At 39.5% G+C, this 22,906-nt stretch overlaps 1 protein-coding gene across 2 annotated transcripts in view; it reads right to left on the reverse strand.

Moving 5' to 3' along the window:
- RELN (reelin) overlaps positions 1–22,906 on the reverse strand; it is a 286,617-nt gene that overhangs the window by 8,814 nt on the left and 254,897 nt on the right. For both annotated transcript variants that reach the window (XM_032192390.1, XM_032192399.1), the window contains exons 46-63: positions 22,624–22,792; positions 18,998–19,138; positions 17,468–17,645; positions 16,009–16,202; positions 14,726–14,982; positions 13,798–13,952; positions 12,718–12,932; positions 11,846–12,023; positions 10,947–11,122; positions 8,541–8,647; positions 7,980–8,222; positions 7,270–7,445; positions 5,592–5,665; positions 4,761–4,922; positions 4,253–4,410; positions 3,158–3,377; positions 1,973–2,170; positions 1,456–1,554 (exon numbers count right to left, since the gene is read on the reverse strand). In XM_032192390.1, the coding sequence (XP_032048281.1) occupies positions 1,456–1,554; positions 1,973–2,170; positions 3,158–3,377; positions 4,253–4,410; positions 4,761–4,922; positions 5,592–5,665; positions 7,270–7,445; positions 7,980–8,222; positions 8,541–8,647; positions 10,947–11,122; positions 11,846–12,023; positions 12,718–12,932; positions 13,798–13,952; positions 14,726–14,982; positions 16,009–16,202; positions 17,468–17,645; positions 18,998–19,138; positions 22,624–22,792 (3,100 nt within the window). The remainder of the gene's footprint in view (positions 1–1,455; positions 1,555–1,972; positions 2,171–3,157; positions 3,378–4,252; positions 4,411–4,760; positions 4,923–5,591; positions 5,666–7,269; positions 7,446–7,979; positions 8,223–8,540; positions 8,648–10,946; positions 11,123–11,845; positions 12,024–12,717; positions 12,933–13,797; positions 13,953–14,725; positions 14,983–16,008; positions 16,203–17,467; positions 17,646–18,997; positions 19,139–22,623; positions 22,793–22,906) is intronic.

Consider the following 22,906-nt stretch of genomic DNA (forward strand, 5'->3'; position numbering starts at 1 on the left):
TTCTCTGTTTAGACTACGACTTGGCAAATCTCATTGTCCAAGAACTTCAGAATTCAGCCCAAGAACCCCTTTTTAAAAACTTATCCTTATTCCTATTTGGATTGATGGGTAATAGTATGCTCTATTTTTTTCCCATCTGTTTCTTTTTTCTTTTTCTTTTTTTTTTTTATTTTATTTTTAATTGAAAGGCAGAAAGAAATGTGAATATTTTGTAACTAGCAGTTCCCTTTTCCATGGTTTTCTAAACACTTCTGCAGGTTTATGCTCTTTCACATCTTTTTGATGCAGCATCATATAGCCACTGATGAACTAAGCCAGGAATCCCATCCATCCCTCTGTTCCTTCAAGCTTTAAGCTTAATGTTATGGAAGCAGAGCCCAGCAAGGTGTGTAAAAGCAGCAGAGCGTGTACAGTTACTCAGTGTTGGGACCAGTTTGGCTTGGGGTTGATATGAGTGCCATGCAAGCTGGTGCTGCTTGGTGGAAGGAAGAACAGGGCTAACTAGCAATCAGATAATCCACTTTGCTATTGTTACAAAACATTACTTTCAGTGTCTGTGATAATTCAGATTTAAAGACAGAAACCTTATAATTACACAGTCTGGATGCTATCCAAGCCTAATTTCTTCATTGTTGGTCTTTAAATTATTCAATAAAAGGAATGTTTGAACCTATCTATGGAGCAGGCACGCCTCTCTCTGCCAACCACTGTCAGCGATGAGTTCCCTCCCGTGAAGCCACTAGCATTTCACTTCTACTGGAGCTAAATTGTTAGAGAAAAAGCAGGTCATCTCTTTGTGACGTAACACAGGAAAAAATGGGTTAGCTGTGAGCAAAACCCATCTCAGTAATGGGAGAATCAAGAGGGTGAAGACACTTTACTTGGTAAAATCTTGACAAGGGGATGAATATAGAGCTCAGACCATAGGAACCTGATATAGTGAACCCTGTTTCTGAACAGTATCCTTCTTACTAAAAAAGGAAATGAATAAGGCATTAGTTGCTAATGCAAATTTTTCAGAGGCACAACAACATTACTCTGTGCAAAGAGCAATACAGCAGACTCTTTTGTATCTTCCAAAGGACATAAATCAGCTTTATATGGCAGCACAGCATTGAATAGAAATATCCTTTCTTATGTTCCAGCACAATATATTTCACAGTCATCGCTGCATTACAGGAACACACCAATACTTGGTGGTGATAAAGCCCCGCTTTCCCTCCTGTGTTTTTCTATGAGACAAAACACATGCCCCTGCTGTGCTGCTTATTTCATGACCATCTTAACTGCTGCCAGTTGCTGCCAGTTGCTGCCAGGGCAAAGCATTAGCAAAGACTGATTTTCAAAGGTTTCCCTGGGCCAAAACAATTCTTACTGAGCTTAACACTTGTGCCATGCTGGAGGTATTTCAGAACTTTCTGAGATGGGGTGGGATGAGGTGAAGCTGATACTCACAGGACGACTTCTACGTGGTCCAAAGCCCACTGATCATGACCTGTTCCATTGTGACGGGGCTGCCACCAGCGCAGTAAGACTCCCTTCATTCGTGCCTCCCTGTCGTCACAAATACAAGAGCCAGTGAGAGCACCAGACTATCAAAGTATTGCACTTCTCTGTCTAACCCTCAACATGAACTGAGAGCAAAGCCAAAGCATTGTTTGTACACCCCAGCATATCAACATGCTATAAGTACAAAACCTTTAATGATGAAAAATGCACACACAGAAGGATGAATTATATACATTTTTCCCCCCTCTTATCTTCCTAACAAGTATTCTGTTGGTATTTTTTTCCAAAAATCTTGCTGAAGACTACACTGTATATTTTTAATCAGCCTTCCACTTAAGCTTCCTTCTGTGCCTACCCTCCCACCAACCTTTTGTTTTTCTTGCAGTGATGCAACGATAAAGTCTTTCCTAGCAGAAATCTATCTTGTGCATTTAGAGGTAATGAAATGCGACTAGGTACTCACAGGGGAACATTATAAGACACTCTTTGGGCTTGTATGAAGTCCTTTGGCTGATGCTGTGCAATTACTTGCCATGTAATTCCATTATTTACACTGTATTGGAGGAGCACTGCCTTGTCTACAGTGTTAGGATCACTGAGATTGGTATTGCAACTGTCTGTTTGTGAAATGCTTCCAATTTGCAGAACAAACATGATTTTGCTGTAAAACACAGAGAGAAAAGGTATTTTCAATATGCAAAAAGTATTCAAACAAGAACAACAGCACTTCCAGATTTATTGCAGTTATTACAAAAAGTTCAGGATTCTCAAGAATCATTACTTTTAACATAAAAAATAAACTGTTCTCATGTCTCTAAAACATGACTCTCCTTTCAAACTAATAATTTACTGTGTATAACATTTCAATATATATGAAGGCAATAGATACAATTTTACAATGTTTCTGCACAAAACTGAGATACATATACAGAATAAATATGCAAATGAATGTATGAAAAGCTAAAAAGGGACAAATGAAGGTTGAACAAAGGTTTCTAATATTCTACCTAGGTGTTCAGACAAGAAATGAAGTGTCTGATTTATATGTGGCCCAGTTGGTGATTCACCCTGTTTCTAATCATTTGTTAGACAGCTAAATACAAAATCAATCCAGAAAACTGTCGCTCTGTTAAGGGTCAGCACAGGCTGGTCACATTTGTTTTTCCATGGCCATAGAGACTTAATAGATGAAAAAGATACTCCTGCTCATTGCCAGGTGAATATAATTTGACAACTGAAACAGGAAAATGAGTCCATAATTGCTAGTAGCATCTTTACTCATGACTGCCATGGAGGCACATACAAACATGGGATTTGTCTTATCAGATCAGGCACCGATCCAGACAGCCTGGTATCCACCCTTTGCCAATGGCTTCATCGTCAGTTCTGGCTTACCAGGCAGTGCTCTGTTGGGCATGATTAAAACATCTGACCTTTTCACCTGACATCGCTTCCTCTGTCTATCTCCCAAATGAAAGTCACAAAGCGTTCTGCCAACCCTAATGTTTATCTGCCAGCCACATCTGACTGCATGGTAGAGCCAGGTTAGTTCATCCTCTTCAGTGCTGGCCCACATGGCTTTGCGTGCATAGGAATATTTTCATGTCTCATGAGCTGCTGAAAGAGCATTTTATGCTCACAGTATTACCTTGCTCGGGTGAGATCCAGAGGCTTAGTCACAGCTTGTCGTATCTGACATCCATTAAAATAGAGTGAATCTCCGTGGGCATAGGGTGCCAGCTGTCCACATCCATTCCCTATCACTCCCCCCTGAATGGTTTCCCAATTTATTTCAGTGACTCTTTCAGATTCAAAATTATCTTTAATATAACTGGGGAGATCATGGCTAAAAACAGAGCAGTCATCACCTAAAAATGACATAGTGAAGTTATAAAACACACAAAAAAAAAATCAAAGTAATTGGGAAAATTCAGTTACAGTCAATTGTAATTACATTCAAGTTTGTGGCCCAGTATACAGTGTGACTACAGGCTGAACATGTTTCAGCAGATTGATTAATAGTGCACATATTGCTGTAAAGATTTCATTTTTATGAAATCAAGGCTGCTAATCTGTTATTTTTTACAGCAGTGTAACTTCAAGTATTGCAACAAGGTTTCTCCTGTTTTACACTGGTGCCAACAAGGGAAACCTCAAATAGGTGGTTGAAGGGAAATGCCTTTAAAACTGGGAAGGAGTCTGATCTCATAAAGTTATGAGACTGTCCTGGATGGCTCTAAATGCTCCGGCTCCACTCCCACAGAACACTTATAATTTCATGAGGACACTCGGATACCGTTAGACATCTGCTCATCTGAATTGCAGCAATAGAGCAAAATGTTCTGTTGTGATGGGGCACAGAACTGAATCCCTTGCAGGTGCCAGTCACCAACGTCTGGATCCCATGTACACATCCCCTGGAAGTGACTGCACCCTTGGAAGGTATACAGGGGTGAAAGCTGTGTCTGGGTAAGCAGGTAGCCACATCCTGCTTTCAATGAAGATCGAATGGGCTTTAAATACAGTGCCAGACAGCAGAGACTACTGACTCAACCCAGGAAGAGGAAAGGAAGGGAATAGTTGTTACTTGCAGCCCTGACAAATTATGAATTTATAGCTTGTTACTCAAGCATTCCAGTGATAAATATAGACAGGATATATCACTCTGTCTATATCTTTTGTTTACTTTTGAGCTAGATTAGACTGCAGTAGAAGTATAAGAAAGAAATTGAAAAAATGAAACCTTGATATCCTTCATCACAAATGCAAATGGCTCCAGTTGTGCAATATCCATGACCACTGCAGAGCTTAGGGCATGCTTCCCCAATGTACACGTGGTCGATAGCCCAGCTTTGCTTCTCTAGTTCTTCTCCTTTCTGAATCCACCTGAACTGAGTTGCACTGCAAATATCAAAACCCAAATACGATGTTATGATATCTAGCAATTAAACACATCTGCACAATGACATTCGAATATGTCAGCAGCAGATGAAATGAAAAATGTTGTATGAAAGGGCTGTGACTTTAATAACTAGAAAGACAGACCAAACCTGAATGGGTGACTACTACATTACTGGCAGTAGCCACATTTATTAACAAAAAGCTTTCTCAAAAATCATTAATTATGTATCAGATCTAAATCCAGCAATAAAGAAGCATTTTTAATTCACCAGTTGTTCCAAAGCTGACAGTGCCAGCAAGACAGCTGACATTTTAGAGGCCTACAGTGAGCTGACCTTTTGGTAACCTACCTGGAAGACACATGATCAGGCAGCTGGATAGTTATTCTTTTCCACATGGAGCTGTTGACAGAGTTATAGATGGTAGCTTCATGGAACTGAAATGGGGAGCAGCCAATGCTATTAGATGAGGAAGGAAGACAGTGTGTCTGAACGAGCTGCCATGAATCTGTCCTGTAGGAAACAACAAAAAAAATATATTCTTAGAACAACTGGAAGAATAATGAAAGGTAATCTCTAAAGTCATGGCATTGTCTGTCTTACTAAATAAACCCAATAGATTGTCAGTGATAGTTTCCATGCTTTGTAGTCATAGATAGACAAGAGGTGAGAAGGTGAAACCCTGGTGCAGCCTTGGAAGACTTTCCATGCCCCATGAAAATGCCCCACAAACATTTAAGCACAGAATATACCTTCACTTTTACAAATTATAATGCACTGTTATGCTACAACACAGGAAACAGCATTATTAATTTTTCTGTCAGCTAAAGACCAAATCAGAATTAAGTAACCTCCACTTGATTATAGTTTGGTCCTAAATGTGCAGTCCTGTACCACTAAAACAAGAGTTTCCTGTAAATGTGGCTTTCTGTGAGCACATTTTTAACAGGAGCATGCTCATGACTGTAACTGCAAGCTCAATGCCATGAATCTGTCAGCATCTGGGATAAATTATAAAGAGAATTTATGGGAGTTATGTACACAAATCCCAGTGCTTGCAAACAGGACTTGTTTGGATCCTGTTACAAGATGAACATCAAAGTGAATGCTTTAATAAATAAAAGCCTTTGAGGTTTTTAATTTCATATTTTATTTTTGTCTATATATTCTGCTCTCATTTACCTTGCATCCTTAGTATACTCCAGCATCACAGAGTGGAGGTCGCCACAAGAGGTTGCTTCACAGCCAACCACGATCTATAGCATAAAGAAAATTGGCTGCTGTAACTAGTCAGGTAGACATCTAATGTGATATAAGATTAAGTGGTGTTTTTTTTTTTTTTTTCTTTTTCTTTACAGGCAGTATAAAAAAGTTTGTCAACTTAGATGTTGGAAAAAAATTATCAAAAGTGGGTGGAAAACAAAAGACACAATACTTCAGGTACTGCTTTTACTTAATTTTCCCTCATTGTTATTTTCAAACAGAACCCTGACACTAATTTCCTAAATTTGAAATTATATATCTAAAGAAACATTGTTTCTGAGACATGAAGATGTGGAAGCTCCTCAGCATTTCAGAAAGTGAAATGCTGAGCTTTGTATTAATCACCTACGAAATTTATAATTCATAACGAAAAAATGTGGGTGTGAACTCAAGTCAATAAAATTTAACAACTGAATTATTCTGAATATCTAGAGCAATAAACAAATTTGTGCCATGTTAAAATAGAAAGATTACTGTACTCAATATATAGGACTGAATAGGTAGCAAAAGCTAAATTTTAAGAACTTCAGCACCAAATGGTATCCATGCACTACAGCTGAGTTTTTAGTTTAGAAATAAAATCCTTGCTGTGATTGGTGAAGAAAAAGGAGAAGAAATTCTGGAAAAAAACACTTTGCAAAGAGATCTCAGTAATACAAACAATTCAATGTTGATGGGTTATCTTAAATGTTGCCCTTAAACCAGAGGAAAAAGATGATAAGCTGAGCAAAATAAGCAGCTTGGGGAGTCTTGGCATGCAGTAGGAAATAGTATGTTAGACTTTTCTTTTATATAATTCCTTTAAAGATGGCATGCTGTGTAAGTGGGGGAAGCAATGCTTTGAGGGAGTACATTAGTCAGTATAAAATAGGCAACAATGTTGAGAAAAGGTGAAAATTTGATTGAAAATGGAAAAATCTGGAGCTGTCTTGTCAAACAGAAGAACAATAAAAAAAAAAAGGAAGAGAACTATTTTTATAACCTTGCTTTAATGGTTGTTCCTGGTTTATTTAAGACATAGTGATTGGGGAAGGGCCCATTCTGGGAAACAATTACAAAGGTATTTTCTTATTGCCTCTGTCTATTCAGAATTCCACTTTAACGAAGCAAAATATTCAGAAAAGTTTCTCTGATTATTTAGATCACTTTCCGTGACACAAGTAAGCAAAAGGGGTACTTCTACTCTGAGCGCTCCTGAATTTTCAGTATGCCAGTTCTTTTCCAGCCCACATCTACCTTGCCTTTTCTGCTTATTTGCTAGGTGAGGGAAATGGCATATTCTGCATGCCATGCATTCTCACCTTAGAAAATAATTCTCACTCTATCTGATGAGTCAGTAATTTCTGGAGAAAGGGATTAGACTGCCAATCTTTCTCAGTAACCCCCAAAACATATAGACAGTCAGAAGAATTTGACATCTCACATTCATGCAAGCTTTCTGGTTCCCATCACCTACACTTCAAAATTTCCCTTAAATTTTAATATAAAATCATTATTTATTCATCCAATTGTGCTTCCTAGCTGGAAGAACTTCTGGAGAGAAATTAGATGATTTTTCATTACAAAATTTTCTTTGTAGAGAGAGAACATTTCTTACTTTAAACTGCATCATGTATCCTGGTTGTATAATGAGCTCCCTGGAGGACAGGATGTTGTGTGTTTTGTCCTTTTTCTTATTTGGCCAGTAGAGATGGAATGACGGATTTCCACAGAACCCTGCAGTCCTGACTGCATTAGGGTAAAAACTCCAGTTTTCTTCATGAGAGGTGCCTTCTATTAACATGAGTTAAATACAATTACTGCATTGTCTCAGGAAACATCAAGGTTTAGTAATGAATCCACAGAATCACTAGATACAGTACTTTAGCAATATAAACACTAAATCTACACTAGCAGTTGTGACACACAATAAGTAAGCTACTAGCAGACAAAATATAAACATCAGCTCCACAAAGGTAATTTAAATGTTTAAATAATAGTATTTTTAAAAATATGATTAAATAAAACCTCCCTACCCAAAAATTTAAATGAAATGAGTTGGACTGAAAAAAAACAACAAAAACCTTCCTTATTGATATGTCCATATATTTACACAAACATACCTAAATACACTTGTGTATATATATACGCATATATATATACAGACATCCCCATTAGTAGCATGAAGAATTGAATAGAAAAAGTACTAGTCTACAAAACAAAAAAATTGCAACGTTAAAAAAGAAGAAAAAGTGTGCTTTCAAGCTCATAGCACTTTTCTCAGATAAGATCATGGCAGACAATAGAATACCTGTCACAGCCTCTTACCATCATCAAATGTATCTACCAGCTGACTGGGGTTGATCTCTGCTCCGCCAATCAATATGTTATCCAGAGCCCACTGCGCCCGATCAGGACCAGAAACCACGATCCCATTGCTGATGGTGAAAGGCTGCCACCACCTCAAGCGGGTTGTGTTGGTCAGAGCACGTTCGGGGAGAAGGATATAGTCATGTCTGACTGAGATGTATTTTTGGTAGTCCATCTCATGAAGCAACGTCCAACTTATCCCTAGAATGAAAAGATGCAGATTTAGTAATAAGAACAAGGATAAGGTAGACTATTCTAAAAGATTTAAGGGAGATAATTGGACACCAGAAATAATAGCTATGTTCTTCCAATAGACAAATCTTAACTTCCAAGGGTAGTTGGCTACTGTAGTCATTACAAGAGCAATTTTGTAATTGTGTAAAGCATTCAAATTGGCTAGAAGCCACTGATAATGAAAATCAAGGGGGGGGGGGGATTATGGAAAATAATCTCAGATATGTATGATGCTTAAATACTGAATAAGGCTGTAGTTTAGATGAACCTTCAAGATGTACTTGCCTCCATCAATGGAATAATCTAGCAACACTCCCTCCTTTCTGCAAGTTGGTCTGTGGCATGTTGTCATGTTGTTTTCACTACCGATTCTCCCCCAGTACTGCAGAAATCTAAGAGTAAATGTACAGGGTTACATTTATTAAAGATCTGTACAGATCAAGAAGTTTCCTTTCTGTTAGCAGATATGATGAAAATGCTCAAAATTTTTAAGCAAGTAACACTGATGTACAAATGGAACAAAGGCTTCCAAAAACATTGCCTTATAATGAGGTTCCCTCTGGAACCTCATGAAATTCAACAAGGACAAATGCAAAGTCCTCCCTGTGGGAGGGACTAAACCCCTGCTGTGGTACAGACTGGGACTGACTGGCCAAGAGCAGCTTTGCTAACCGTTTCTTGTGAGTCCTGGTGGAAAGGGGACTAAACATAATTTAACAAGGTGCCCTGGCAGCAGTGAAGGACACACAAAAGTTGATAAACTGAGGTAAAGTCATTGGAGGCCACCTAAATTGTCTGGGCTATAGCATATGCTCTGTGAGGAGAGGTTGAGGGACCTAGGCTTGGTCAGCTTGAAGAAGATAGGACTTCAGGAGGATCTGACAGCAACCTACAGGGAGGTTATCAGGAAGGCAGAGCAGAACTTTGCTGTGGGGCATGGCAGGAACCAGGAGACAGTGACTGCATTGAAACAAAGGAGGCTCTGACTGCATATAAAGGAAAAAAATATTACTTTTATGGTTAACTCAACTCTCTCCTTGGAGGTTTTCAAGACTGAGAGACAGACCTGAGCAACCTGGTCTAAATTCACAGTTGACCCTGCTTTGAGCATGAGGTTGGACTAGGGACCTCCTGAGGCCCCTTCCTAACTGAGAGCCTATGTGATTCAATGAATTCTTGCTGAATAATAGAATTCTTTAAAGCCATTCAGCCAAGGGACAAAGATGCTGAAGTTGTTTTCTATGTGATGTCCTTAACTTGTCTAAATTGATGTTGTTCCATCACTCTCCAGTTAAGTCATCCTCTTCTACCTCATGCAAATGGAACACATCTTGTACGGGCCAACCAGCAGAGGTGATGTTCTGAACTCAGCAGGAGACACCACTGGTGCCTCAGGAGTGGAGCCAGTGGTGCAGAGGTGACAGCAGTGTCTTGCCTTTTTGCAGGACAGGCATTGCTGACTCCAGGATGTTCCTGGGGAAGGGAACCTGCTGCTTCACTGGGGCCTAGAGGATCCTTTCCACTGTGGTAGGGTGGGCCTTGGTCTACAACTCAACTAAAAGCATCAGTTTCTTGACAAACAAGGCAGTTGGTAGCTGAGTCCACAAAACAATAAGGAATGGAGACCTTATTTCTCAGAGAGGCCTTTCTGACAGCAAGCATGGTGTTACTAGCTGTGCTAAGAGCACTGCAGCTTCCCCCACATCATTAGCTGCGCATCATCTTCCCCTGTTTACCACATCTCTTGGTCCAGCTCAGCAGGGCGTGAGGACTCTCCTGCTTTTCATTGCCAGGACAGATATACTTCTGAGAAATAGGCATTTTTAAATGAAAAAAAAGCCACATCTTCAACTTCACAATCTCCCCAAGCATACTCTTTCCCATTTATTTTCATTTTTCAATGGGAATCTGTCTGAGAAAAGCTAGTCATGTGTGTAAATGCTGACAGGACCAAGCACTGCAGGGAGGTATTCTCACCTCTCAGGCCTCTGGTGTAATCAGTGGTGGGGTGCAGAGGGCACCAGAGGGTGATCCTGAGTGGAGATTGCCCTTGGATGCCACCACTTCCCCTTAGACTCCTCTCACCCCCAACGATGTGGGGCACTCAGGGAAGCTAGACTCCATGCTGTTCACCTCTTGCTTAGGCAACAGTGGCTCATAGATCCCATCAGGGAGAATTTCTGTCAAACACATCTTAGTGACTCAGCTACCAGTTGCAGCCATCTGAACTGTTGTTATCTCACCCCTGCATTCTGGGTCTACGCTTGAGGGTGTAAATATCTCCTTGTGTTACCAATCCACTAAAAACTATTAAATATTTAGAGAACCTCATGCTTTCCACCATCTCGTTTTTCAGTGAAAAGAAGTTTCCTTGGCAAATCTGAAATATTAAATGATTCCCATTCACCTCTCCAAAAATCCTCATAAAATCCTCTAGTGAGACACTGGAAGACCCAAATGCACTGAAGAACACCTCCAAACTGCTGTGACCATCTTTTCTGACTGCAATGCAAACCTTTGCTCCATTGGACATTGTAGCAAATTAAATCATAATCTAATTAGTGTCTACCTGAGATAACTGATATAGCTTTTGGTGGCTTAGGAATTATTTGAGCTACAAGCTGTATTGCCTGCTCCTTTGTGAGCATTTAACAGAGTTCCCCATTGAAATGACATGGTAACATGACATACTTTGCACCCCGCAGGTCCAGATCTTGAGTGACAGCCTGTCTCACAGTTGCACCTCCAAAATAGAGAGTTGTGTCTTCTGCTAGAATCCCACACTCAGTGCAAGTACTTCCTCCTTCTAAGGACATCCATAAATCTGGTTTAATTTCTTCATTGTCAAAGCGCTCTTTCAGGAAAGTCTGTAATGAAGGTGTTTAACATAAAACACAAATAATTATGACCATAAGCCTTTCTGATGGCCAGAGCTGGAACTGATCTAAATGCATTTGAAAGACTTACAAACACTGTAAAGATTTTTTTTTTCTAGGATCAATGAACATAACTGAACTTGACTGGCTAAATATGCAAATATTTTAGGGCTAGATTTTAACATATTTGGGAGGTAATCCAGTACATTAGAATTTCCACGTGCAAATGAATGGGTATAACTCATAACTGTGGTTATCCAAGACTATGTAAAACCTCTCCACATATCCATTATGTATGGTAGATATTATTATTTTATAATTTCTCCCCAGTAAAACTTGTACTGTGATGAAATTTCAAGATTTTTCTTGTATTCATTTATTCAATAAGTTCTATCATGATAAAGACAATCCTTCTACAGGTCTTGATCAATGATAATGTGTGCAAGGGTTAATTCTGTCTAATGATAATCTAAAGATGAACAGCTTTATTGGGCAGTGTTATCTGAAAATTAATGAAACAGTTCTTGGATACTGTAGTACTAGTTTTGTTAAAAATGATAAAAGGACTGAAAATGGATTTGAGTATCTTCAGACTGTCATGAATCAAAGCTAAATTTCCAGTGTGATCAATCTCCTCTCTCTCCCTCCCCTTCTCTTTCATTCTCAGCCAAAATCATGTCAAAATTCACTCTTTAAAACATGCAGTAAAATTACCTTTAGTGTTTGGGTCAGATAGCAGTTTGGACCTGAGTATCCAGGATCACAGATGCATTGCTCTTTGAGGCAGTCTCCATGACCTCTACAATTTTCCAGACAACCAGGGCCCAGATAGAAATTATCAATGGCCCACTGCATATCTGAATATTTCTGATAGAACCGAAACCTCACAGGACTAAATGTGCAGAAACAAAGGAAAACAGACAGATATGTATGAAACAACTTTGCTCAAATGAAAACAGGTAGGTGAAATACAATATACTTATGACTGTGGTATCCTCCAGGCTTCCACAAGTAATATCTGTCAGTCTCTGCTGAAAGCAATTTTATGATATATCCATATCTACTTCTTCACAAATGTACTATTGGTCACATATGGATAGATTTTGGTCACTGTGGAAGCTGGAAAAATCTATACTGGCTTCTTGAGAGAGAATTTCATTTATGGTAATACTTTCTTTGCAAATTACTCAAAGAATATAAGAGAGTTTCCTTTCTGAAGAAAAAAAAACAAAACAAAACACAAACAAATAGCTTGCATATGTGTGGACTACTGCAGACAGCAAGGGTAAGTTTTCCACTCAGTAAGGTCATAAATTTACTTCCTAATTGAACACAGCTGTCTGAACAGAGCAGAACATGCTGTACTGGAGCAGACTGCAGAGAAGCAAGAAAAACTTTGCCATTTGTTTAGATCAAGAGTCATGATCAATCTTGATAGGAAATAAAACCATACAGCATATGTAATAAATGTAAACATTGCAAGATGCACTTTCTTTGAAAGAAAATGAATAGGCACATGTGTTTCCTGTTGTGTTTTTCGGGATGTACTGAATCCAAGACATAACAAGTAATGAACTGATACTTACTTGCCCACGAGGTTTTCAGGCAGTGAGTAAGTTACTCTTTTCCACCCTTTTGTGGGAAAGAAAACAGATGGCTGTGAAACACTCCCAGAACATTTTGGATCAGCTGGTAAACACTGAGGTACTAAATAATTCCAGCTAACACCAAAGTCAGTGGAGTACTGCACATGGACCTGATTTTGTGCAAGTTTTTCCGAGGTTTTACATCCAACAGAAACCTAATAAAGAAGAGAGCACAAGTGAATTAGAATTAATTGTGGTGGTGATTAGAGTTTAAAAAATGTTGAATCTGAAAACTGACGGCTGAATTTTGCTCAAAATCATGTCAGTAACACTGTCTGTATCATACCGGTCATCTACAGGTCTCATCCCAAGATTTCCAAGATTCAGAGAAGTCACCAGCTTCTTTTTTTTTTTTTTTTTTTTTTTTTTTTTTTTTTTTTTTTTTTTCCAGCTATATCACCTCTCCGGATGTCTGGATATCCAGGTACTGTCACTTGTGCCCGTGCCCTATAACTGAGGAAGCTGTTCTCCTCTCCTGCACAGCCTAATATTTAGGTATTTCAGGGGAGGCCACCCAGGTCATTTTTGTCCAGTGGACCTTCTTTGTAGGAGAATTGTGAGAATAGCTCTTACAACTTCCATATACTGCTGGATTGTTTCTTCATTTTAGGTAAAGGGTTGTATGAAATGTGGTTGATTACAGGTTTGATGTGAATATATGCCCACACAGATGAGGCGTGGCCATTTTTGAGCTGCTTTCCCTTCACCAAGCATCTGTAACAAAATAGGCACCTTATATGTACTAAATATTCTTCCTATAGGAATAATGGGCATCATATATGACATCCATACAACTTCTGTGCTGGAGGAGAGGAGTGTGTCACCTCTGAGAATGGCCCACAGTGTTAAAGCTGACCAACAAGTTGTAGATGAGACAAATAACGACAGCTTAATAACAACATTTTGTCCTGCAAGGAATGGTTTATGCATAGTTACAGACATCATCATACCTCTTGAAAACTCAGCTTAGAATTGGAGCAAAATGGAGTTTAGAATAATTATGTAGAAGACAGATTTTACCTTGAATTGCATAATCCAGCCTTCTGTTGGAGTCAGGTCATGGGTGACTGCGTAAACCTCTCTGCCATCATGGCTCCCACAGATCATGACACCATCAGGAGAATCACAAAACCTCTCAATTGAGCAGTCATCATGGAATAACCAGTGTTCATTCACTTGAAAATAAATGGGAATGTCCGTAGTTTTCAATGACAACATGAGGTACAGAAAACAGTCACAAAGTAGTGTTAACCACTGAAGATATTTTATTTTTCAGCCTACATGAGAATTATTTAGTATTGCTCCTTGGAATGTCAGTCATGTCTCCTATGTACATATTTATTGCATTTATTGCTTAAAACACCTCTTACTACTCTCTTATGAAAGCGTTATAACATTATTATATTTTTAATGTTAAAGAAGTAAGGTTCTGAGGTTTATTCAAAATCTCTTCTCTTGTGCTGGATGTTATAAAAGAATTTTCTTACAGACATTGACTACGTCTGTATACCCCAAAGTACACCCCAGCACTATGACTTGTTAAGCCTTGTGAACATTCAGAAATACTTCGTCCTCTACAAAATTTATATGTAAAATATAACTTAACTTCTCTAAAGGATGTTTAAACAAAATAACAAACAGAAAACAAAACAGTTAATAACCTGCTTAGAATAACCTAGTGTTTTTTTCATCTTTTTTTTCTCTCTTTGAAAATAAATTTATTTTCTAAGTAATTTCACTCAGTAAAAAAAAAAAAAAAAAGAAAAAAAGAAAAATTACATTACATTTTCATTTTGTGAACTAAAAAGAAAGAAGCAAAGACACCTGTAGTGATGGGATTATCTATGACATCCATCACAGTGACGCAAAGATTCAGAGGTGCAGCAAGATTTAGAAATCACTGCGCTGACTTCTTGCCCTTTAATTCAGACCCATGTAACACCTTTACCTGTAGTTTTGTCTTCCATAAACATGTCAAAGGCGATCCTCCCAACAGGTCCTGCATCAGCAGGGGAGCGCTCATGCTGTGGCAGGGGAGCACTGCTGAAGGTGTCGAGCATCACAGTCCTTTGGTCAGCTGAGCCAGAGATCAAGACATTGTCGATAGCCCAGTCGTTCTGGTCCAGACCATCATGTTTAGGTTGCCACCAGCGGAAGCGTGTCCCAATGGTTTTGGCATCATAGGGAAGGAGGATGTTCACAAAACTGAAATACAACATGGAAATTAGTTGTAGGAAACCCACAGGAGGAGGACACTTCCCAATGCTCTGCACCAGGTGTTTTGACCAGGTTCCCTCCTGTTGTCTCCTATATTAGGTGCAAATTGGGAAGGCAGAGAAAGGTTAGGTGATTTAGCCTACATTTTCCCATGGGAGATTGCCAAAATAAAGCCCTTTTTGATCACTCCCAATGTTATCCCCTGCACAGGTGCTCAGAGTAAGGTCGGGAGGATCAGCAGCCAGACTGGCAAGGTTCGAGCAACCCCACATGCTCAAATCATGATTTAAGAGACAAAATGTAATCATCTAGACTGGTAGAGTATGACCATTAGGTCCTAAATAGGGCAATGTTAAGAAGGGAAATGTTGAAGTAAAATTAAGATTAATAATTTCAACCTGGAGCAGATAGCAATATTCCAGTACACTGTTCTTATTTCTATTACAACAATTAAAATGCTAGTGATTGATTTCTATTAAAATGCTAGTGATTTATTTGTGTGCATTCAAATAAAATGTCAAGTAATGGGCCCCTCACAGCCCCATTTTCTATGAGTATTTTAAACTAATTAGTGAAGAAAAAGTCCACCCCTATCTATGCTGGTTTGAACTTCACAAATGTCTCAAAATAGGGTTTGAGTGTAGTGTAGACCTTTTCACAGATATCTGGAGAAATAGGTTTCTCCTCTATACACTGTTTTCTAACAAGTTCAAGTGATGAATTTCTGCTCTTGTCAGTAAGGAACTAGATTGCTAATGAAAGTATCTTCAAGACCAGGATGGATGTTATTGTAGTAGCTGTCTTCCTATATTTCTGACCTTGCAGCTGAACAAATGCTGATCCTCAAACACATGCACTAAAGCCATTCATAAATGCTTGCAGGACTAGACAAGCTGAACTCTTAAAGATCATCTAAACTACAGCAGTAATAAATCAGAGAGGTTGTTATGAAACAATAAAGAACACTTGACCTAGTACAGGAAATTATATATGCAGAAGAAGGTATTTACAAACCCAGGTTTGCTGAATTGGTCATAGAAAATTTCCATTAAGAGGCTCCAGGTAATTCCACCATTCACTGAATACTCCAGCAGTACTCCTTGGTTGCGGTTATTGGGAGTTATCAGACATCCATACATGAAATAAAACTGGATGAATTCTGCATTGGTGAGGTTCAAGTCAACCGTAACTAATGTACGGCTGCAGCCCTTAAAAGTAATGAAAAATTATGTTGGCTGGTGCTGTCTGGCAAAACTTATGAACATAAAAATTGGTAGACTACGCAATCACTACTAATAAAGCTTCATGTTGTAAAACCTTCAAAATAGTACAACTTCAACAAATTATAATAAAAGTAAAGCTACAACAGAGCAATAAATGACTTTCTCTGACAACACAGTTTCAGTTATGTTCCATTTGGAAAATACATATGTTGGTACTTGCACCTACAGCTTTATAAAATTAAGCATCAAGAATGGCTTCACCTTTATGCTGAATAGAAGAGTTACAAAAATCCACACCTCCAGTGTACCACACTATGTTCTCCATGCAGAGTTAATGATTCACTGACTATGTGCTAATAGCTCAGTTTATGCAAACAATCAGATGGCACAGCAATTTTAATATGTGTGCTGTCCCAAAATTCCTGCTTAGTCTGTTAATTAGTGGTTCCTACTTAGGAAGGAAGTAGAAATGTAAATGTTTCTGTCAATTTATTTTAGAAAACTTGCATAGTTTGAACCTAGTTCCCTTGCATGAAAGATATATGTAAGCCCAAGTTTTATGTTTCTAAAATAATATCCTGTCATTTTGATAAACCTGAGGCTACCTAAAGCACACTTTAATTCAGCAGCAGTCTGGCTTATACAGCTGTGTATGTAGCTAAAACACAAGCAATTTTACTCTAAGCTAACACTGAAAAAATACCCAATAATGAAATATCTGAAGGATAAGTCTACACACAGACATATTTCCAAGGAGCAAGTGCACATTATACACATGCAAATACTTAGTTATTAATTTACCCCTGTGGGCTGATTAGAAGCTGCACCAAACTGCAGTTTCTGTGGAAATTGTAAGTGCTATGAAGAGGCTATTATCAGAGGGTGGGTCTGAATGTCTACATACTTCAACTGTGCTTTGATCTATCAGCTCCACCTCCAAAGGCCCTACCACGGCTGCTTTCAGGATGCCTCTGCAGCATTACTCATTTTCCTGGCTGCAGAATAGCCAGGATCATGGTATCGGCTATCCTGGAGTGTATCTGGCTGGCACCAGGCTGTAGGACCTACCTGACTTTGCCCTTCAGCTAACCAAAGGATATCTTTTTTTTTTTTTTTTTTTTTAAATTATTATATGTTTTGTGTTTACTGTGTTAATATTTTTTTAGCATGTTGCTATTCATTTAACTTTTTAAATCAGTCCTGTTTATACTGTCAAAAGCAGCAAGTCAGCCTCCGTGCCGAACACTAACCCCGCTGAAGTGAAGAGCCATCCCTGAGGCCACCGCTCCACAGACGGTGCTCAGCTTGCCCCCGTTCACTGTCAGCCAGTTCTGGCTTGACGGCGAGCGATTGAAGTTATCCTTCAGTTGTGTCGGAAGTGGGGTCTCTGGCTCATCACAGTAGAGCCCCCCCCAGTGCTCATCACAGCTGTGGAGGAAAACAAATGCAAAATTCAGCTGGCAAAGGCCCTGCACAGAGATTTAATCAGCATCATGTTATCCCACATCAAGGTGCCGTGTTATTCCATACAGAGACCGTCTGCATCATTTACTAGAGCACAACTGGCATATGGGGGTTTCAAGCATCTGCCACTTTTTGAGGTTGTTGATATGAAACAAAAACAATTTTTGGAATGATAGTATCGTGTACATGTTTTTTCATTGTAGTTGATAATACAGAATACAGTCCAACATAGAATGTTATCAGTAAAATACATTTTACTCTGATAGATAAACTTAAAAGAATGTGCTAAGCCTAATAATGCCCTGCTAACATTAAATTTTAAATGTTTCTGTAAAGTTCTAGTGGATAGATACTGTTGTTCTTTTATACGGTTCCCGTATTTTGTCTCATCTGAAAAACCTTCTTCTTATATTGTGTCAAAGTTTAGATAAAAGCACAGAAATGTGTTTTACTACTATGCAGACTTCACCAAGGAGGTCATGCCATGGTGATTCAGTGCTGTTGGGATATAGGACAATGCCAGAATACGTGTATTTTTTTCTGCAGTGGAATATATTACTAATATACGTAGTCACAGCACAATTATACCACTGTTCTCCCATTTCTGTTATCATCTGTGGACTGGAAAAGTAGCATATCCATCTGGAAGGTATTTCTCTGTTGCCAGACAGAAAATCTGGGGAGGTCTAGTAGTTGTTTGTTAGCTTTGCAGGGCTCTGTGTGTGCTGTTATATAAAACACTTTTGAGGACCAAGTCCATCTGCCTCCACGGTTAAACCCTGCTATGAAGCAGAAGCATCAGGCCATCAAGCCAACACCAGTTACAAGGCAAAAAACAGCCTTGTGAAGAACTGGCATCTATTGTTTTGTTTAGCAGATGCATCCCATTGCCAGCCCTTGTGCTCTGCACCCAGAACCAGGATGAAGGCAAGGGGAGATGACGTGAAACCCCTCGGGAACCAGGGATGACTTTTGGGGAGCACTTTATGTCCTCAGAGGGGTGTGCAATCACAAGGAGCCTCTTCTCCCTCCCTTATGGGAAGGTGGTCAAGCTGCAGTGTAGGCTGCTGGAGAAGGGACCAGTGGTATCATCCATGATGTGTGAACAGGCAGAGGTCTGCCAGAGCCAACCCCAGCATTCACCCAGCCTGTTGTTATTTCTGCTCCTCAGCAGTCATGATGCCCTGTTCAGTTTTAAAAGCAAAACCCTCCTTCGTTTTACAAATTGTGTCAAAACCTTTTCTAAGATTTTGTTAAAATTACAGAAGAGTGAAATGCTGCAGTGCTGTGTAGGACAAAGGAAAAGTTGCACTTACACACAGTTATCCTGGGTGCACTTCCCATGGCCACTGCACATGTCTATGCAGCCATCCCCAATGTAGACGTTATCAATTGCCCAAGTTTGCTGCTTATCAAAGGGAGCAGGCTGGTGCCAGCGGAAACGAGTTGCTTGAGACCTTTGGGGGAGAAAGAAAACCAGAAAGGTAGTACACCAGCTAAGCTAATCTTTATTTTGACTGAAGGGAAATTTCAGTCTAGCGGCTAGACTGCTCCTGGAAGATTTATTCAATATCAGCACAGCCCTGGACTGATTCCTGACAGCAACAAGGTCCCTGAAAGGCCAAGAAGAGGGCTCCCAAATTCTGAGAGCAGTCCAGGCAAGCTTGCAGCTGGGAGACAGGGCTGGGCTCAGCTGCTGTGGTCCCTATGCAGCCCCAGGACATGCTGGTACCAGCTTGCTTGTACAAGTCTCAAATAAATTTGACCAGAATGTTAATGAATGGAGAAGTGGCATCCCAAATTTTGTAATGGAAAAGGAGGTCCTCCTAGCTGAATTTTTAGGATGCATTTGGCCCATCCTTGATGGGTGAAGTGACAGAAAGAGGCAAGTGAATTGTGTAGATGCTTTGCAGGACAAAGCTCCGTAGCAGACCAAGAATGTGAGAGTTAAGAAAGGGAGGAGAGCAAAGCAAGTGGCTGTGTTTGGCACAAGGGAAAAGAGGGTAGAAGGAAAGTGGTATGCCCAAACGGATGCTCATAACCATGTTCAAGCTGTGTCCTGGCACAAATCTGAAGCTGGGAGATAGCTGGGAACTGAATCAAGCTGGGATGACCCCAATCTTCCAGGTTTCACCCTCAGCCTGAGTTTCATTGCTTCAGCTTTGAACTAACCTGACTTTTTCCTCTGTGAATCCTCCTGGCTACACTTACATAGTGCAGCTGTAGACAATAGGTTGGCTCCTATGTAAGATACTGCGTTTATAGATCTACAGGGGTCAGGTGAGCCCTGTATGGGACTTGTGGAACCAGTGATGGCGTGACTCTGCCTTCACAGTTTCCTCCCTACCCTCCAACCAGAGCTTGGCTGGCAATGTTAAGAAATGATCTATAGTGCAGTCCTGGCTCTTTTCAATAAATCATTTTCCTTTTTTTGATTAAAGGTGGAATTTAGGTCCCTATTTGAACACCTTATTTTGATACAGCTATATGTGAATTAAATGTCTTATCTCCCAAGGTAGATGATGGAAACCCAGCTGAAACAGTCAGGGGACACCAAAGAGCTATTCATCTCACACAGCTGTAGACACCAGTATGTGAATAGCTGTGAGTAGATTAATTTCTGCAACTTTCCAAGAATACCATTTTAAATTCAAACTAGTCGGTGTTTTGCTATACAGCACCAGATGGCAGCATTGAACTTTGCGTAGTCTGTTTTCTTTAAGAATTCAGTTGTAAACCCCAAAACAAATAAACATCAAAATCCCCCAAATTTATTCAGTGTAAAAATAAACCTTTTCAATGTTATTCTATGAATTATTTCTTAATAAATATATTGCATGACGTGAATGGATAACAAGTTTATCCAAAGAGAAATGTACTGCTGTGTTGTCTAGTTGTTCGCCAAACAGCATTTTTTAAAAGAAATGCATAAACTGGGAGGGAGTCCTTGAGGTTTAAAGACAAAAATGTATATCTCACTCTCTCTGCTTTAGGTTTGGCACTTCGCTAACAACTTACAGAGCTGATGCTCCTAGGAGAACCTTTAAGTTTGCATTTGCATTTTAAAATAATCTCTAAGATATAATGAAGTGTTCATTGCCTTCTGCAGGCCACAGGTTATATAGCACAGTGGGGTATGTGAGCCCTAAAATGCTATGTCAGTATGGGGGCTGTGCACTAGGCCAAGCTGTTGACTAAGTAGCCTGCAAGTCCCTAAGATGTACAGATATAAATAGTCATAAATACATGTGCTATTATGCAGCTTGAAGTAGTAAAACAGCATAAAAAAAAAAATTGCACCTTTACTAAAGGGCTGTACTATTCCTTATTCTAAAGGTTAAGTTTTCCATTGCTCGTGAGCTAAGGTTGTAATAGCCTCTCTCACACAATCCCTATCTTAATATCTCTGGGAAATGGTATTACTTGAGCCAAGATATATAGTTATTGGATTGGAGAGAATAGCAATTTTTTTTTGCCTCAATAGGGATCAGACTTCTTCCTTTGACATATAGCACTCAAAAAGATTTCAGTTTTAAAAGCACAGCTACGTACAAAACTGAGTTAATCTCAGGTGATATGTTCCTTTTAGGTCCGAATTCAATTGGTTTGGAGCATCAGCCCCAGTCCTTATTTATCCTGTGAAGCTTTAGAAAATCCTTTCTGAACACAAATTTACAGGCTTTTTATAAGGACTGTTGAGGTAATGGATTTTGTAGACAATACATAGTGAAGCAATACAACAAGTAAGCAGAGGAGATCATTGCTGGGAACAAGTCCTAAATATACTATCACTTGACATAAGTCACTGCAATGGAGATAGGGAGGAGTTTAGATGCCAAAACAATTAGTAACAGAACATGGACTTTTCCACTTCCAGTTTCAAAACTTGTGGTAACTTTATAGGTGCTCTCAGTACAATTTCTGGAAAATAAAGGTCTCTGTTTCAAAACTTCTGTGTGTGTTCATTGGCATCTTTTATAACAATCTTCTCAAACAGGTGTAAGCACTGCCTGAACTGTGGCGACATCTGTAACAGCAGTTAACTTGGCCTATGCCTTTGGTTAGGAAATGGAGCTCAGCAGTAGGAGAAGAGCTGTAGAGTGAAGTTGTGCAGAGAGCCTGACATTCACCTTTTTTCCTGGGTTTTATGTTGGCCTAGCACTACACTGGTATTATCAGGTATGGCTGCATGGGGGACAGTCACAGCTAACAGCACATCAAGATGGACAAGAACTGGAAGTCTGAATTACCCACTTGGCCCTATATGGATTTTTCCGACAAACAAACAAGCAAACAAACAAACACAAAGAACAACCACACAACCAACCAACCAAAGCTGAACTGTTTTCAGAGCATCATTACGAAACATATGGCAGTGCTCCCACTAGCAGTCAGTGCTCCTTTCACTGCATAAAATGCAGCTTCCCAACAAATCCCACAAGTTTTCTTCCCTCAAAGACAAAATAAAGTACAACAAGGAAGAGGTGGTGAAAATGGGGCATGTGTAAATGTTGATAGAGAACCAAACGATACAAGGCATGCACAGAAAAACAAGAAGCCTAAAAAGTGTTACTCTTAAAACACCAGCTCATAGCCAAGAACAGCAAGAACAGAATGCAGGTGGGGGACTCAGACAATCAGCCACCAAAACAACCAAATTTTGTGAGGGTGACAACACTATGAGATTCTTAAAGAGTTCCCCCTGCTCCTGCCCCTCCCCAGGTACACAATTTCCTGTTTCTAAATAACTAAGAAAAGTAAATATACGTAGTAGCTTTGCAATTTTTATGCAAAGCAGGATGGAGTTTTCTTTACTTATGCATTGCTATCCACATTGACCAAACAAGAATGTCAAGATACAATTATTTTAACACTATAATGTATCATATCTCAATACACAGCCATGTATTTAGATTTATTCTGCAGAAAACCAGAGAGATACCTCGTGTAGGGAGGCAGAGGCAAAGTAATCCGGGTCCACTTGTTGAAAGTGTCTGATATGAGAATCCTCTGAAGATGGTACTTGTTACATTCCACATTAGTGGGAAGACAGTCTCTCAAAATCGGGTGCCAGGTCAGTCCAAGGTCCACTGAATATTCCAGTTCAATAGCTAAGGGTGGAAAGACAGTAAGTCAGTGAGAGATTCACACGCATAGGTCTACGACAAACCTTTAGTCACAAGACTACTCTGACAAAAAAAAAAAAAACAACAAAAAAAACTACG

Source organism: Aythya fuligula, chromosome 1 (genome assembly GCF_009819795.1).
Source record: "Aythya fuligula isolate bAytFul2 chromosome 1, bAytFul2.pri, whole genome shotgun sequence".
In the NCBI taxonomy this organism is placed as follows: domain Eukaryota; kingdom Metazoa; phylum Chordata; class Aves; order Anseriformes; family Anatidae; genus Aythya; species Aythya fuligula.